This window comes from Cynara cardunculus, unplaced genomic scaffold, assembly GCF_001531365.2.
Source record: "Cynara cardunculus var. scolymus isolate 2C unplaced genomic scaffold, CcrdV1 Un_Scaffold_2526, whole genome shotgun sequence".
Classification (NCBI taxonomy): domain Eukaryota; kingdom Viridiplantae; phylum Streptophyta; class Magnoliopsida; order Asterales; family Asteraceae; genus Cynara; species Cynara cardunculus.
Window position 1 is genome coordinate 20,231 of NW_020201123.1, and position 16,217 is coordinate 36,447.

Consider the following 16,217-nt stretch of genomic DNA (forward strand, 5'->3'; position numbering starts at 1 on the left):
AAAAAAACCCACAAGTTAGCACACAAAAGTTCTATAAATGTTATACTTCACAAACGTTCTAAAAACGTGGCACCAATCTTTACTGATATCCTTGCTTTTCCCCAACTGTTCTCACCCATTCTCTTGCAATTTCAGACGGTATTGTCATCCAAGCTTCTCTGTTACGGTTGTTCGTAAGAAGTGAAAAGGCAATACGGTACAACGGATCATCTTTTGCCCACCCAAGCTCGTTCAATTTTTTAAGGCATGACTCATAACTAAAAAGTTCAGGGTTCCCATATTTCGATGCCATAGTATCTAAAAATTTTATAAGCTTTTCATCAAGCTCCGAATTCGTTGCCATAGTCTTTTTACGCTTCTGTTTCTCAACCGGAGCACGGGATGAAACGGGTGTTGACGACACAGGAGCTTGATCACTTGAGACATTGATCTCTTCCTCAATGACAACAAATGGCTCGGTAGTTGGCAAAGGATCTTTTGACGACGATCCATGGCCACCAATACCCGTGGACATACCACCCTCAAATAATCGCGCACATAGGTCGGTATATGGAAGACTTATAGTCCTCAATGATTCGACATACCTATTGGTCTGTGTTAAAGAAACATATATAAATATACAAATAAAAAAAATTGAAATAAAACAAGATCTAAAGTTAGAAAACGACCTCTATCTCCAAGTCCCATTCCTCAGGGGTCAAGTTAAACGTGTTTGTTGAAGGGTCATAAACGTTGCCGGTTTTGTTCTTTAATTTCAACCAAGCACCATATTTGCCTTTCAAGTAGTCAAAGTGGTTCCGCATTTGCTTTCGATCGACCACAAAATTATGTGTGCTTTTCAAAGTATCGGCAACTTTCTTCCACGAAAGTGCCTTCAAGCTAGAACCCTCTTTCCCATTTAACCCAACCTCTAGAATACAACTTTCTAAAAAGGTTTTGACAATGTTAGGATCCTTCTAACTAATCCTAACCCTTTTTTGTTGTTGGGTTTCACCCGTTTGTTCCATACCTATAACAAACCCAAATCAGCAGTGGAAGGATATTAACAAGCTGCTGTTATACAACCCCATGTTAAACAAACCCAAAATAAATCAAGCAGCAAGACCGAATCGAGCAGCAAACAATATACTGGTTTAAGCAAATAATGAACACAAACCGAGCAGGACACAGAAAAGGAAACCGAGCAGCAAACAATATACTGGTTTAAGCACCTCTGGTTTAAGCAKCAAACAATATACCGAGCAGGACACAGAGCAGCAAACAGAGCATACAAAATAAATCGAGCAGCAAGACCGAATCGAGCAGCAAAATCGAATAGAGCATACAAAAATCGAACCTAAGACCGAATCGAACCTAAGACCGAATCGAGCAGCAAAATCGAGCATACAAAATCGAATAGAGCATACAAAGAAAAGGAAAAAAGGAAACTGTACTAAAGCAAACAGAGCATACAAAATCAAACCTAAGACCGAATCGAGCAGCAAAATCGGAAGCATCAAAATCGAGCGAATCGAACATAAGAGCATCAAAATCGAACATAATCTATAGATAAGAAGAAGAGTTACCTTTGGAGAAGAGAAGATTGGATAACGAGCAGCAAAATCGAAAGCAATATCAGCAGCAAAATCGCCGATTAGGGTTTTGGAGGAGGAGCAAACCTGTCGAGAAAAGAGAGCGTGGGTTTTACAAGGGTAGGTAGGTCTTTTTTGTTGGCTTAATGTGGACAAGTGCCTAAAATGGTCTGTGCGAATAAGCCCCTGTCTGGGCGAATAAGCTCGAAGTAAACAACCTAAAATGGCTGTGCGAATAAGCCCGTTTATCCGGTAAGCTCATTAAGCCACAAGTAAACAGGCCCTTAGTATGGTTAATACAAAATACCTGGTTAGTATTTGAACCAGCCCCTATATATATATATATATATATATATATATAGATTCATATATATATATATATATACACACACACACATATATATGTTGATGATTGTAAAGATAATTCAATTTCTATTTTTATATAATAAGATTTATGTTGCAAAATTAGGGTCATCCAAATAAGATAACCTTATGACTCAAACATCATGAACTAACACAATATAAGATTTATTTTGCAAAAATAAGGTCATCCAAATAAGATAACCTTATGAYTCAAACCTCATAAGTTGACACAATCATTCTCATCCTTCTTTCTTATACACACCTCCTCCTTCCAATCTTTCAATCTCTCACCAATGTGGGATTTCTCAAACTCAATCACAATTCACCAACACCTCAATACTCAATTCTTATGATGCCTCCTCAATACTCTTGGTTCTTCTTTTAATAGATATATAGATTACAATAATATTTTAAATCAAAAAATATTAATTACAATAAACTTTTAAATCAAAAGATATATATAAAAATGAAAGTTATATTTTCTTTAATTTGACACGAGTATCATTTTTTTATAACTTTCTAATAATCCAATTCTTACATGAAATAATGAAAATAATTTAACTCGTATATTATTTCACCTTGTGAAACAACATTTTAGTATTTAAATCATGTTTCACGTTTTTTTTTTCACATGGTGAAACAACATTACATTGTTTCACATTAGCAATATTGTGTTGTTTCATCATATGAAACAACATTTCAGCGTTTTACATCCTATTTCACTTCAAATTTTGTTTTGTTTTGTTTTCAAACTGTGAAACAACGCTACATTGTATAGAGAACCCCTATCGAGATTCGTAGTTTATTGGGTCTGACGAGGTATTATCAGAAATTCATTCAAGATTTCTCACGTATTGCTACACCGTTGACCAAGTTAACAAGGAAAAATGTGAAGTATGAGTGTGGAGAAGACCAGGGTAAAACTTTTTAGTTATTGAAAGATCGTCTATACAATGCTCTGATATTGTCAATACCAGATGGGTCTGAAGATTTTGTGGTATACAGTGATGTTTCAAAACTGGGTTTGAGGTGTATATTGATGCATAGAGAAAAGTTATTGCTTACGTTTCCAGACAATTAAAAGATCACGAGAAATAGTACCTGACTCATGATATGGAGCTTGCGGCCGTTGTTTTTGCATTGAAAATTTGAAGGCATTGTTTGTTGAGAATCAAATGTTAGATTTTCACTGACCATAAAAGCCTTCAACATTTGTTTAATCAGAAAGAACTAAATATGCGTCAAAGACGGTGGATTGAATTGGTAAACGACTATGATTGTGAAATCGTTTACCGTCCTGGCAATACAAACATGGTGGCTGACGCACTTAGTCGAAAGGAAAGGAGCGGAACAATTAAAACCATTGCCTTGAGAACAAACCTAATCCCCGACATTCATAATGAAATTCTAAGATGTCAAGGGGAACCTATCAAAGAAAAAAAATTTCAAGCCTGAAAGAATTGGTGGGATAATTTCAACTCTGACAAAGAATGACAAGAAGATTCTACGGGAGCAACCGTGAGCTGATTTTTTGAACGAGAGTCACAAATCGCGATACTCGGTTCATTCATGTATTAATAAGATGTATAAAGATTTAAAACCATTTTATTGGTGGCCAAGATTGAAGAAGGATATTATGAAATATGTAGAACGATGTCTAACATGTCTGCAAGTGAAGATTGAACATCAAAGACCATATGAGAATCTACGGTTTCTGGAAATTCTTATGTGGAAATGGGATCATATCACAATGGATTTTGTCATAAATTTACTGCGAACTCCAAAGAGGTATGATGTCATATGGGTTATTGTAGATTGTTTAAATAAATCTACACACTTTCTACCATTTAAGGAGAATTATCCTTTAGAAAGGTGCGAAGATTTACATTGAAGAAATTGTGACTCATCATGGTGTTTCGTTGTCAATTATCTCAGATAGGGACAACAAATTTACCTCTAAGTTTTAGGAAAGCTTCCAAAGAGCCATGAGATCTTAGATCAGATTAAGTACGGCGTATCACCCTCAAACAGATAGGCAAAGTAAAAGAACGATTCAAACCCTCGAAGATATGTTGAAAGCTTATATTATTGACTTCGAGGGATATTGGGAAAATCATCTACCTCTGATCGAATTTGCTTACAACAATAGTTACCATTCCAGCATTCAAGCGGCACCGTATGAGATTTTGTATGGTTGTAAGTGCAGAACGCCGTTGTGTTGGAATAAAGTGGGGGAAAAGCAGTTGGTTGGTCTAATAATCGTCCAAATAACTTCTGGAAAGATAGATCATATAGGAGAACGAATTAAAACAGCTCAGAATCGACAGAAAAGTTACGCCGACAAACGCTGCAAACCGATTGAATTTATGGTAGGAGATTTCGTAATGTTAAAGGTTTCTCCGTGGAAGAGTATTGTTCGATTCAGGAAAAGAGGTAAGCTTATTCCGAGGTACGTTGGGCCATTCAGAATTTGCAAACGGGTTGGTTTAGTAACATATCAGTTGGAGTTACCGGAGGAACTCAGTGTAATTCATAACACTTTCTATGTCTCTAACCTGCGAAAATGTTTGGCCGATTCGAATTTGGCAGTACCGCTACCTGAGGTATAAGTTGATAGTAAGTTGAATTTCATGGAAACCCCTTAGGCCATCACTGACTGGAAAACAAGAGTTTTAAAGAATAAATAAATCAGTCTCGTAAAATACAGTGGGGTTTTCATAAGGGTTCAGAAGCTACATAGGAACTAGAATCAGAAATGAGATCAAAATATCCTTGGTTGTTTGATTGATTGAATTCTGGAACATAATTTTTTTTGAGGGAAGGATAATATGATAACCGGATATTCAGTTATAAAGTTCAAGGTTGTTTTCTAAAACTGGTGGAAAATTGAGGGGGTTAATTTGATTATGTGTTTAAAAAATATTTTAAATCAATCTCACCGCCTCTTATATTTATATGGTTGATTAAGTGATATAATTGTTTTATCTCATTGGGATAATAAGTGACTAAGAAGAAAAAGAAGTTCCTATGTTAATTCATCATCATATCATCTTCATCTTTGTGATTCATAAGGTGAGTGTAATTTTTACCAACTTTCCTTATTTGGAAACTGGGTGTAGAACCATATGGTTCTTTATATGAGTTGTTGATTATAAAATTGTTTTTGATGCTATAATTAGCACAATTGTGGGTTTTTGTTATCATTGTTGGAATAAGGGTGTCATATCAAAGAGAGGTGTATTTTGGTTATAAGGGTGATATATCACGGGGAGGTGTATACTGGGATAAGGGTGGTATATCAAGGAGAGACATATACCAGGATAAGGGTGGTATATCAAGGAGAGCCATATACTAGGATAAGGGTGGCAAAATCATGAGTTATAAAATCTGGTTTTTGATCAAACATTCATAATTATTGCATCCTTGTGATGCGATGACTTAGAGTTGTCGCATATGTGTGATCTTGGTTTTAAAAAGCGCGATACGGTCCGAAACGGTAAGGGTCCTGGAATCCGGTGCGTGATGCTGATGCGCTCGCATCACGCACGTGATGCGCCCGATATTTAAAAAATACTTATAAATTAATTCTATATATCAATTTCTACCTTAAAAATACTTACCTGTCAAAATACTTCATTTATACCATAAAGTAGTTCAAAAAGTAGCATTAGAATCTTAAAAAGTTCGTGAATCGGAATAACAGAACACACAAACTACTACCATGAAGAACACAAGTAAATTTCTAACAGTCCCCAATCCCTAAACTAAATGACCAAGTGACCAACTAATACTCCCCAAGATCAACATCATCAAACCCCAACACGGGTTCATCTCTCTCACCATTATCAAACCCTCCAATATCTGCTTCCACCTCAACTTCATCATCTTCATCCTGAAGAGCATGTCCTTTTCCTTTAGCCATACTAGTTCTTGATGGACCCGACCCATCATCATTTACTCTCCGGCTCCATCTTGATGCTCTAGTGAAATAAGGAGTCTCATACGCCCTGGAAGTTCTACCTACGTCATCCCACGTAAGATCATCATCAATAAACACTAAATCACATCTTCATCATCATTGTTCATCCTCCCCATCAACCACTCATTACTTTCATCTATGTCTTCTAGAATGATAGGATCACTACTTCCCTCTTTTTTATATCGATGTTGCAAGACACGATTGAATTTCACATAGACCATGTCATTAAATCTTTCTTGTGCTAACTTATTCCGTTTCTTGATGTGAAGCTGTCAAAAGTTGAATTGGATATTTACCCAATCTCATGAGAAGCAAGCCCAGCAGGCCCTACCTTAAAATGTCCCCAAGAAAGAGTCTTCTTACAKGTTAGTTGATAGCTTTCCAGTGTGACCTCTGATCTTCCTTTAGTTGATATATTTAAAATCAGATAACGAATTTATAATGTCATGTACGACACTTACATGTTGAAACACACCCCAATTTCTCTCGCAACTTGTAGCACTACAAGTAAGACTAAGAACTCGTATAGCAAACTTTTGCAAGTTGGGAGATGAAGATCCAAATGTTGTCCACCACTCCACTATAGATAACAAAAAATTTTAAAGTAAAATATACATAGTGTGTAAGTATAAATATATATTTTCAATTTAAAATGATTACCTGGTGCCATTGTCTTCCTTTGCCTAATAGCTGCATTTCTACCAAATAGCTCTTCCGCATTTTGATACTTGCCTAATTATCTTAAGATCAGGTTTTCTACTTGAGGATTTGGAGTCAACTTTTCAATACAAGAATGTAAACATTCCATGACTTTTTCACAACTTACAACCCTTTGTGCATTATCATAAAAGTAGACGGGTTTAGGTAATGGCCCGAGGCATGCAAAGGTCGATGGAGTTGACATTTCCACCGATGATCAATTATTTCAAAAGTTTTCTTGTAAAGGTCCTCTTGATTGGGAAAACTTTTAGCAATAGCCTCCTTAGCCTTATCCATGGCTTCATATATATAACCCATGGCCGACTTTCTTTCCCCGTCAACTAACCTAAGAACACTAACAAGAGAGCCTGTCAACTTGAGAGCATACACAATATTCCTCCAAAATGTCTCTTGTAAGATGTAGGAGTGCAACATCTTTCCCTTTTGTTTTTTTCTCATAGCTTCTAACATCTTCCCTTTAAAGTTTAAAATAAAAATATTATGTGACAAAATACATAGTATTATTAAACATACACAGTATTATTATTACATATATAATATTATTAATATATAATTAGGAATAGACTAAAATAGTAACTCTTACCCGCTTTAACGTAAGCAGATGCATTATCGGTGATCACTTGGACTACATTTTCTTCTCCAACATCATCCACCATTTTATCAAGAATCCCTAACAACAAATTTGCGTCTTTAGAGACATCGGAAACATCCATAGACTTCACAAATACAGAACCCCTTGGAGAGTTCACCATAAAGTTAATTATGTTTTTTTGGAAAATCGAATCACGCTATCCATTCGATAAAATAGAGCAACCTTTTTGGGCCCATTCTTTTTTATGTTCCTTTACTTCATCTTCAACGGTTTTTACTTCTTGGTTGAGTAAAGGACTCTTAGCTCATACATGCTTGGTGGTTTCATTCCAGGGCCAAATTGGCCAATTGCTTCAATCATTATGCTAAAGCTATCATAAGTAGCGGCATTAAAAGGAATGCCGACATCATAAAACCACCTTGCTATTTGCGTACAAGTTTATCCCTTAACTCCTTTTGAACCACCGCATTTATGGTTTGTTGTATCCCTCCTTTTTCATCTTTTTTTACCTTTGATCACGTCTTCAGGATTAAGAGTGAAGAACCTATCTAGGGGATCATTTTGTCTCGGTCTTTTTCGTGGGGGCACTTAACTACTACCACCTTCTATTTCAACACAGTCATCGTCCTCTTCACCAAGATCATAATCATCAGAATGCAAACTTGAGTTCATTAAATTCTCCACCTTCGCTACTTCTTTTTTCTACATATAAGACTTTATTTCTTCATTTCCATGTTGTGGACAATTTGGACAATCAGTAACATCCAAAAGACCTCCAATAAAATGCCATTTTAAACGATATACACCACCCTTGACTACTTTACCACAAAAGTGGCAAGTGAAATTGTTCCTAGATTTAGGATCTTGAGTTCCATATTGTCTACCAAGGTCACCTGATGTAGTGTTTGAATTTGAACTCGCAATAGGTTCCGATTCGGACATTCTGTAAACTGGTTGTCGACTTCTGTTTCTTCTATTTGCTGGCTATCGACTTCTGCTTCTTCAATTTGCTGGCTGTCGAGCTTCTTCTTCTTCTATTTGCTGGCTGTCGAGCTTCTTCTATTTGTTGGTTGTCGAGTATCGACTTCTGCTTCTTCTTCTTTTGGTTGTACGACAACAACTCACGTTCTATTTCTTTTTTATTCTGATTGATATGCGAGTGCGACTTCTGCTTCTTCTATTAGTGGCTGTAGGCTTCTTCTATTAGGTCACATTCAGTCTCACATTCTATTTTAATCAACTAAAAAGCGCAACTAAAAACTGAAAAAGGGAGCCCAAGCATGAAACATACAGGATGCGCTGATGCATAGGTGATGCACGCATCGTATGATGCGTAGGTGATGCAAGCGCATCATGGAATCATTTCGCATCAGCCCATCTGATGCGTTACCTCTAGCGCATCAGAGCGTATTATGCACGCATTTTTAAACCAAGTGTGTGATGCAATGACTTAAAGTTGTCACATCCTATTGATGCGATGAAGTGTGGTTATCGCACCAGTGTGATCAAGGAGTGAGTTTTGTCGCATCCTTGTGATGTGACAAATCGACTTATCGCACCCCATATGATGTGACAAGTTGGGTTTATCGCACCACTGTAATACGATGAGTTAATGTTCTTGCACCAATATGTTGCAAGGAGATGGAGTTGTCTCACCATGTGATGCGATAAGTTTACTTAGAATGTCTTTATGAAGTAATTTGATTATTTTGAAGTGATAAATGAGGTTTATATCAAAATGATGTATATTTGTTAATATTATAAATATGAGTTCATAAATATGATTTGGTGATTTTTCACCTTGTAATTGTATCAAAGGGATTTCTCACTAGACCTCAAAGTCTAACCTTCATTTGTGTTTCAAAAATATGTATTACAGGTCGGACACAACTAGAGGTTAAGGGGAAGAGAAAATTGTCAAGTGATAATAATATGCTTGCATGAGATTTTGGGCTAGCATAATCTTCTTTTGTATCTGGATACTTGTTATATATTCAAGTGTTGTATAGAGAATTTGTGGAAAAAATTTGATAGCTACTTTGTAATGTAACTTTTATAACCAGTGGGACCAGTTGTGTAAATTATATTTCTTGATATATGGAAATATATGTTATATGCAAATGTGATCTTGGGGTGTTACATCGTATATGATGTTTTTATTATTTAAAATAGTTAAATATATTTTTATAAAAATGTATATTTTTCTATATATGTTACAAAGTAAATAATGTATTTGTGAGAAAGTAAATGAGTGAAATTAAATTAATAATACAACAAATTATTCAAATATAAAGAATTATTATCAATTAATGAAAATTAAAATATCTTATTATTACATATATACAAATCACATCGTATAGCATTGAAGTAAAACAAAATTATAATTTATTCTAAATTTTGATAGCCATGAAAAAGGGAAGTGAAAAATAATCAAGAAAAGAAAAATTTACCATAATATCCTTTCTTAATTATAGACAGAACATTAATTAAGATAGATTAGAGTGATTAGATAGTTAAAATTGGTTCTCAAGGTTCTCAATTTTTTTGTGATTCTCAGATGATTACCATTCTATTTATTTATGTGTTTGTGTGCCGGTTAAAAAAATAAAGTTAAATATCTTGAGACGGTAAGGGAGAAGTTAAGGAAAGATTCATGTGTGACTCATTGAAAAAAATCATTTGAAGATGCATATATGAATTCATATAAAGAATTTGTAATGTTGGTTCAATATGCATTTTCAAATAGTGATTTTTCCGAATTTTTTCAATAATTCATATATGAACCTTCTTTTATTACCTTTTGACGATATATATCCTTCTTATTTAAACCTACCATTATATGTGTGTATATATATATATATATATATATATATATATATATATATATGTATAATATAATGAAGATCAAGCAAGGAGAACAATAAATTATAAGAAATGTGAGAAGGGTCAAATCACATGTTATTTACAGCATGTCTAGAAGGATGTGGACTACTGGTTAATGCGATCAAGGTTGCATGAAAACTCGTCCGTGCAATGGTTGTTCAACGCAACCCTTTTAAACATGTTGTATATCATATGTGATTTGACTTTTCTCGTACTTCTTGTAAGTTAAATCGTAACTATATTAACCTTCATAAATACATTATTTATGAATTACATTTTAAAATATAAAACCACATTCTGTAATTTGAATCATCGTACATTTTATCTTATATCAAACCGAAACAGCTCAGGATTTCAGCTGTTATATGCATAATGATTAACCATGAGTATAAAACTTCTTGTCATGAAGTTTTGATGCAGAAGAATATTTTTGCGGGTTTTACTCAACTTCAGTTCATCGATCCAATACAAACATCACAATTTTACATTTATAATCGATGATTGAATATAAAATTATAATTTAGTGTCTTTTTACATGATTAAATTAGTTTTTTCTATGTAATATATATCAAATTATACATTGTAATTTTCATGATTTCTCTTATTAAATATAATGATTATTAATTAATAAACAACAAATTTGCGAAAATATTTTACCCTTAAAAGAATACAAAATCTGTATTTGTCTTTTTACGATACATATATCATTTGATAAGTTAAATACGTATTGTAAAAAACTGATATTTCATTTAATTTACAAACCCGAAAACAATCTCACATCTGCTTGCGATTATTTGGGTCAAACGTGTTTCCAAGATTTCCTGAGCTCCATGAAACATGTTCTTGAAAGTCTTGAGAAAAGCCCGTCCCATCGATACCAAAGCAAACCTACAAAATCGAAGGAAAAAACACAATTACATTAGTATCAATTAAAGAAGCAAAATATATTCATTTATAAGAATATATATAGTCTAAACCGATAAGCGAAATTATCAATCATGGTTCTCTGCGGAGCGAGTATCTCAACCAAGATCTTCTCCCGACCAACCAAAGGTAAGCATGATACTTGCTATCAGTTTTCCAACCCTCGATCAACCATTGATTTTCGTCTCTTAACCAAGATATTCTCTCGAAAATTTAACACGTCTTCCACTTCTTGTCATTGACGAAAGTGCCAAGAACCAATATTTTGCTACCCCTCGCTTTGGGTTAGAGGTTTTACGTGTGGTCGCTCTCTGGTTTAACAGAGTAAGCATCCACCAAATTGTAATTAGTGAAAAGGGTTCCTATTCACTAGGATGATGCTGACTATTCTCCAGAATTGGGGAATCATCTGTCTCGGAGACAAATTGAAGGCCTCTAAAAAATCCCTCTATAGAGGTGAAAATGGCCAACTGAAACCGATTTAAAAGGGGTATTTATATAGAACGAACGATGGTAAACATAAAAAGGAAACTCAGAGTTAAAAAGGGTATTGATACCCTAAATTTGAAACTCGTCATCATGACGTTAAAAATATGGTCATCCCGATGCACAACACCGATCCCAACTATCCAATTGCCATCCCCGATGAGTAATGTGCGTCACAATCCAATTGTCTCTGACACCACGATGTCACACCGACACACCCTTCCAATCACCAAAATCGACGATTCAGATTTCTAAGAGATCGATCCAGTTTCTTCTCAACCGATCTAGTTACCAAAAGCGGATACGTGTGAAAAAACCTTTGGCACAAAATTTGAAATTCAAAAAAGAATTTTGATATTCAAATCTTCAGGGGAAATTGTTTGAGTAAAAATTTGTAACCTTGACTGACGAGGGAAATATCCTCGACAAGACCTACTGCATGGAACGATCGTCAATATCACTTGACGACGATGATATCTCCGGCATACGACCATCGATAGTCGAGATCGTAGATAAATTATCCCCGACTAACATTGATACTTGCTTATCTATCGTTTAATAAAATAAGAATGGTTTATTGAATATGAATCCATACCACAATTTGTGACTAAATTCTACTTCATCCAACAATTCCAAAACTACAACTATTCTAAACAACAATAACCCAAAACTACAACAAATTGGGGGAATACACTCCACAAAACTTCCCATCCAAAACCAATAAAACAACACAAATATTTTCAAAATCCGAGTACCGTCGATGCGAGACCAAGTAATGGGGCCAATGCGCTCTCCGAAAACTTCCGTGCAAACAAAAAGCAAACGGAAGTTTTCCTGTTATTGTAGTAACAACTCGTCCCATTATTCCTAATCAAATAAATCAATTTTTCTGTGACATCATCGGCCCCAAAACTTGCCGGATGAGGACCTCCCAACGACCAATTCACATAAGTTACCGTCCGATTAGCGTTAAGAGAGCCGTGAAACATGTTTACGAACGTTGGCAAGTAATGCTCGTCTGGGTAGCAAGACGGCAAGCAGTAGGATTTGAAGAGATTATAGTACTTTGTATCAGAGACTATTTTGACAGCCAGGGTGCGGTGAATTTCAAACCATTGAGACCCTTTTCGCCAATCTCGAAGTTTGATCTCGGGTTTCATCCGACGGCTGTAGCGGCCCCGGCCGTAACGGGATGGGTCGTCATATGAGTCAAGGAAGCTGTAGGTTGAACCGATGAGATATTTATAGATGGTTGGGAAGTTGTAAACAGGGATGCAACTCTCTGATAGGAGAACAAACCGCTCGTTAGAAAAATCGAGCAAGGCGTTACCTAAAAGTCGCTTTTCAGCGTCAACGAGTTTGACAGATCCCCATTTCACATCCTGAAAAGAAACGGATGCGTTAAGAAGGAAGAAATGCTGAAAAAACATGAATTTTCAGTCCATTAAAGAAAGCGCAAACAAAAGTATCATTCAATCCGTCAAATTGAAGCAATTATAAGGTTAGTCCTCTAACGAACGGGAGGTCAAATCCAGCTATATGTTTCCTCGTTCGTTAAACCTATTTTCCTCACATCTGTCTAATGTATTTTCTGTTAACCATACTCGTAAGTCTGCACACACTCTCACCTGTAACCTGATCGCTTGTTTCTAACTTTAATTGTTGTTTTGCAGGTTGGATGTCTACACGAAAGCAGCCAGGGGTCGTCATAAATCCTACCCCTAGACCTACCTTTCTGTGGGATTTACTGGGTTGGTTTGGTCATCTAAAACCTATGCTGTTACAGCGGCTAATCACGGTCAGGACTCGCGATGGTATAGCGGTCTAAAAGTAGCACCGTTAATCACTGGACCACTATTTCTGACAGCTATTTGACCACCTCTATTTGTCCCATGACCGCTACCGCTACATAGGTGTGAATAATGGCATGGTCTAAAATGACCACGAGACCCATCCCATATAACTCATGTTCACGGTGACTGGAGATTCAGCCGTGTTGGTGATTTTAGTGAATTATTATGCCATTTTGTGTAATTGGATTCACACGGGGATGAATCGAGTGTTATTAAGCTAAAATGTGAGTTAGGAGGTGCGGAATACACTCATATAAGCTAGCTAGAACCCAAGATTGCCAAATGTCGCAATATGATGGGGGGTCAAGGGGGCTGCACTCTCTTGCAGGGTTTTATGGGCAGCACCCCCTATCAGCGGTTGTTTCTATGAAAACCCGACATGCTACACAACCTAAAATACTACAAGAATCATCGATTTCTTCTCCAAAACATTCAGAACTAACATTATATGCAACGACACATACAAACAATGGATTGATCATAAGCCGATAACCATAATCAATCATAAACCATCACCCAAATAGGAACAGATTCATACCTGGCTAGGAATCTGCCGATTGTAGAAAACCGAAGAATTCGTGACATTCAGATGAACCCCTGGATTCGTATGCACATATATCGAATATTTGTTCTCATCTTGACCTCGAAAAAACCTCTCCCACAACATCATCAAAGGAAGAGGCCCTCTTGTCAAGAACATAAAAGCAACTTTAGGAACTCTGTCAAATGGGTACTCGGGTTTATTAGGAACCATCGAAGCCCTCCAAAAGAGCTCGTTATCAGTCATCTGATGGCTCAGATTCTTCGGCATTCGAAAACTTTCCATATTCAAGCAATCATCTTTCTTGCAACTAATCAAATTGGTACTACAGTCGTGATCAAAAGTAGCAGTTTTTGAAGAACTGCTGCCATAGCTTGGAGCAGGAGCAGCAGATGCATAATTCATATAAAAGTTATCAGGTTGTGAAGTGAAATATCTATCTACATGTGAACTTGAAGTCAGACCAATTATGATACCAGTAACGAAAAGAATCAAAAAGCAAAGAAGCCTCAACAATCCAAGCGATGAATCTTTGAAAACAAATTCATCTCGTTCCCCTCTGGCTCTCATCTTATTATTCATTAAATAAACAGAAATCAGAATCTAAAATATGCTCGATTCAAATCCAAAACACATGTGATTCATTCGGAATGAGATAATCGAGTTAAATGGAAGCTGATAAATTGGGTATATAAAGTATGATACAATCCAATCTCAATCTACAATGTAGTGATACAATCGAACTAGAAGATCGCGAAAACTAAAGCGAGAGTTGGTACGATCGGTGACTGATTTAGAAGGGCAGAAATTAGGGTTTGATAATGAAGTGGATTAGATCATCAAATCAAATCTGCCCAGAAGAGTAGACGAGACATGTTAGGGTTTATAAAGATTTGAAAAACCCAGAAACGAAAGAGATCGAAAATGGAAAAGGAAAGAGTTTTGATGATCGTATCGAAGAGAGAGAGAAGAGAAGGTGAAGTTATAAGAGGTGTTGAGAATCCAACATTGATGGGTGTTAAGATCAAAGACACAAGCGTCGTACTGTTGTTAATGGCGTCTTGCTTTCCTCGTTTCTTCCACTTTTCTTGATTTGGTTTAGGACCAGTCCTACTATATTTCTTTTACTCAATTCAGCATTTTTTTCCCAATTAAATCTGTAAAATTAGAAAAGAGAAACAACAATGCAATGCTAGAAATTTGTTGAACTAACGAATGTATTACATAATATATTAATATTAATATTAATATAATTGAGAGTGAATTACAAATTTGGTTCTTGTAGTTTATGTATCTTAGATATTCATGGATTATATATTTGTAGATTACATTTTATAACATATTGTGTTTCTAAGGGGACGTTTACTAAATGTTTATTCAAAAAGTGCTTATCTGGTAATTTTTCTTACCGAATGAATATGACAAGGGTTAAAAATCTTACCTTGTAAGAATAATGATAAAGATGAATGGTCTTACTCGCTAAATGAAGGTGACGACTCTTACCCGAATAAGTGTTTATCAGGTAAATTATTACAAATAATACGATACCATTTTGATGTACTATAATCTTTTCCAATAAAATAAATTATAGTATTGACTCCTAACGGTAAACGCTTACCCGGTAAGCATTTAAGTAAATGACCCCTCAATCTAACTTTATCCAAAAGTTTTGTTAAGTGAGTTAAATCAGAAGGGTATTTCAGTCTTTTTAGCAGTTTCTTTATTCTTCTATTAATTTTTTTTCTCTTTTGATGTGATCTTTTTAATATTTAATATTATATTATATCTATATTTTATATATATATATATATATATATATGGCTAGTTTAAATGTTAATCAAGTTTATTGTGTTAACTTTTGTTAATCAATCTTGGCCATTGATTTTTATAATAAACCGTTGTGATTTATCATATTAAAAATTTAATTTTTTAAATTTACTATTTCACAAACATATATGAACTAAGTGGAAAAAGATATTTATGTAATTTTTTTATGTAACTCCCATATTATTAATTGGGAGTTACAAAATCAAAAAAATCCCATGATTTTTTTTTAATTTATTTTTGTTAATGTAAGAACCATATGAACATATATATATATATATATATATATATATATATATATATATATATATATATATAGGGGCCTAATCAAATGAAAACTGATTAGTTTGTGGTAACTGTGAGGTCCAATTTCAACCACAAATCAACGGATAAATTATGAAATTAATAATTATGGTAGTTTGAGTTAAAATTATAATTAAAGGGTATATTAGGTATTTTTAAAAAAACTTCTCTCTCCTCT

At 35.0% G+C, this 16,217-nt stretch overlaps 1 protein-coding gene across 1 annotated transcript; it reads right to left on the reverse strand.

Moving 5' to 3' along the window:
• Window positions 1–12,111: 12,111 nt before the first annotated feature.
• Window positions 12,112–14,905, reverse strand: LOC112503108. Its single transcript, XM_025107177.1, has 2 exons — window positions 13,910–14,905; window positions 12,112–12,900 (listed from the first exon to the last, which is right to left on the reverse strand). Exons 1-2 carry the CDS (start codon window positions 14,492–14,494, stop codon window positions 12,259–12,261), a joined length of 1,227 nt encoding a protein of 408 aa, XP_024962945.1. The 5' UTR covers window positions 14,495–14,905; the 3' UTR covers window positions 12,112–12,258.
• Between the last annotated feature and the right edge of the window lie 1,312 nt (window positions 14,906–16,217).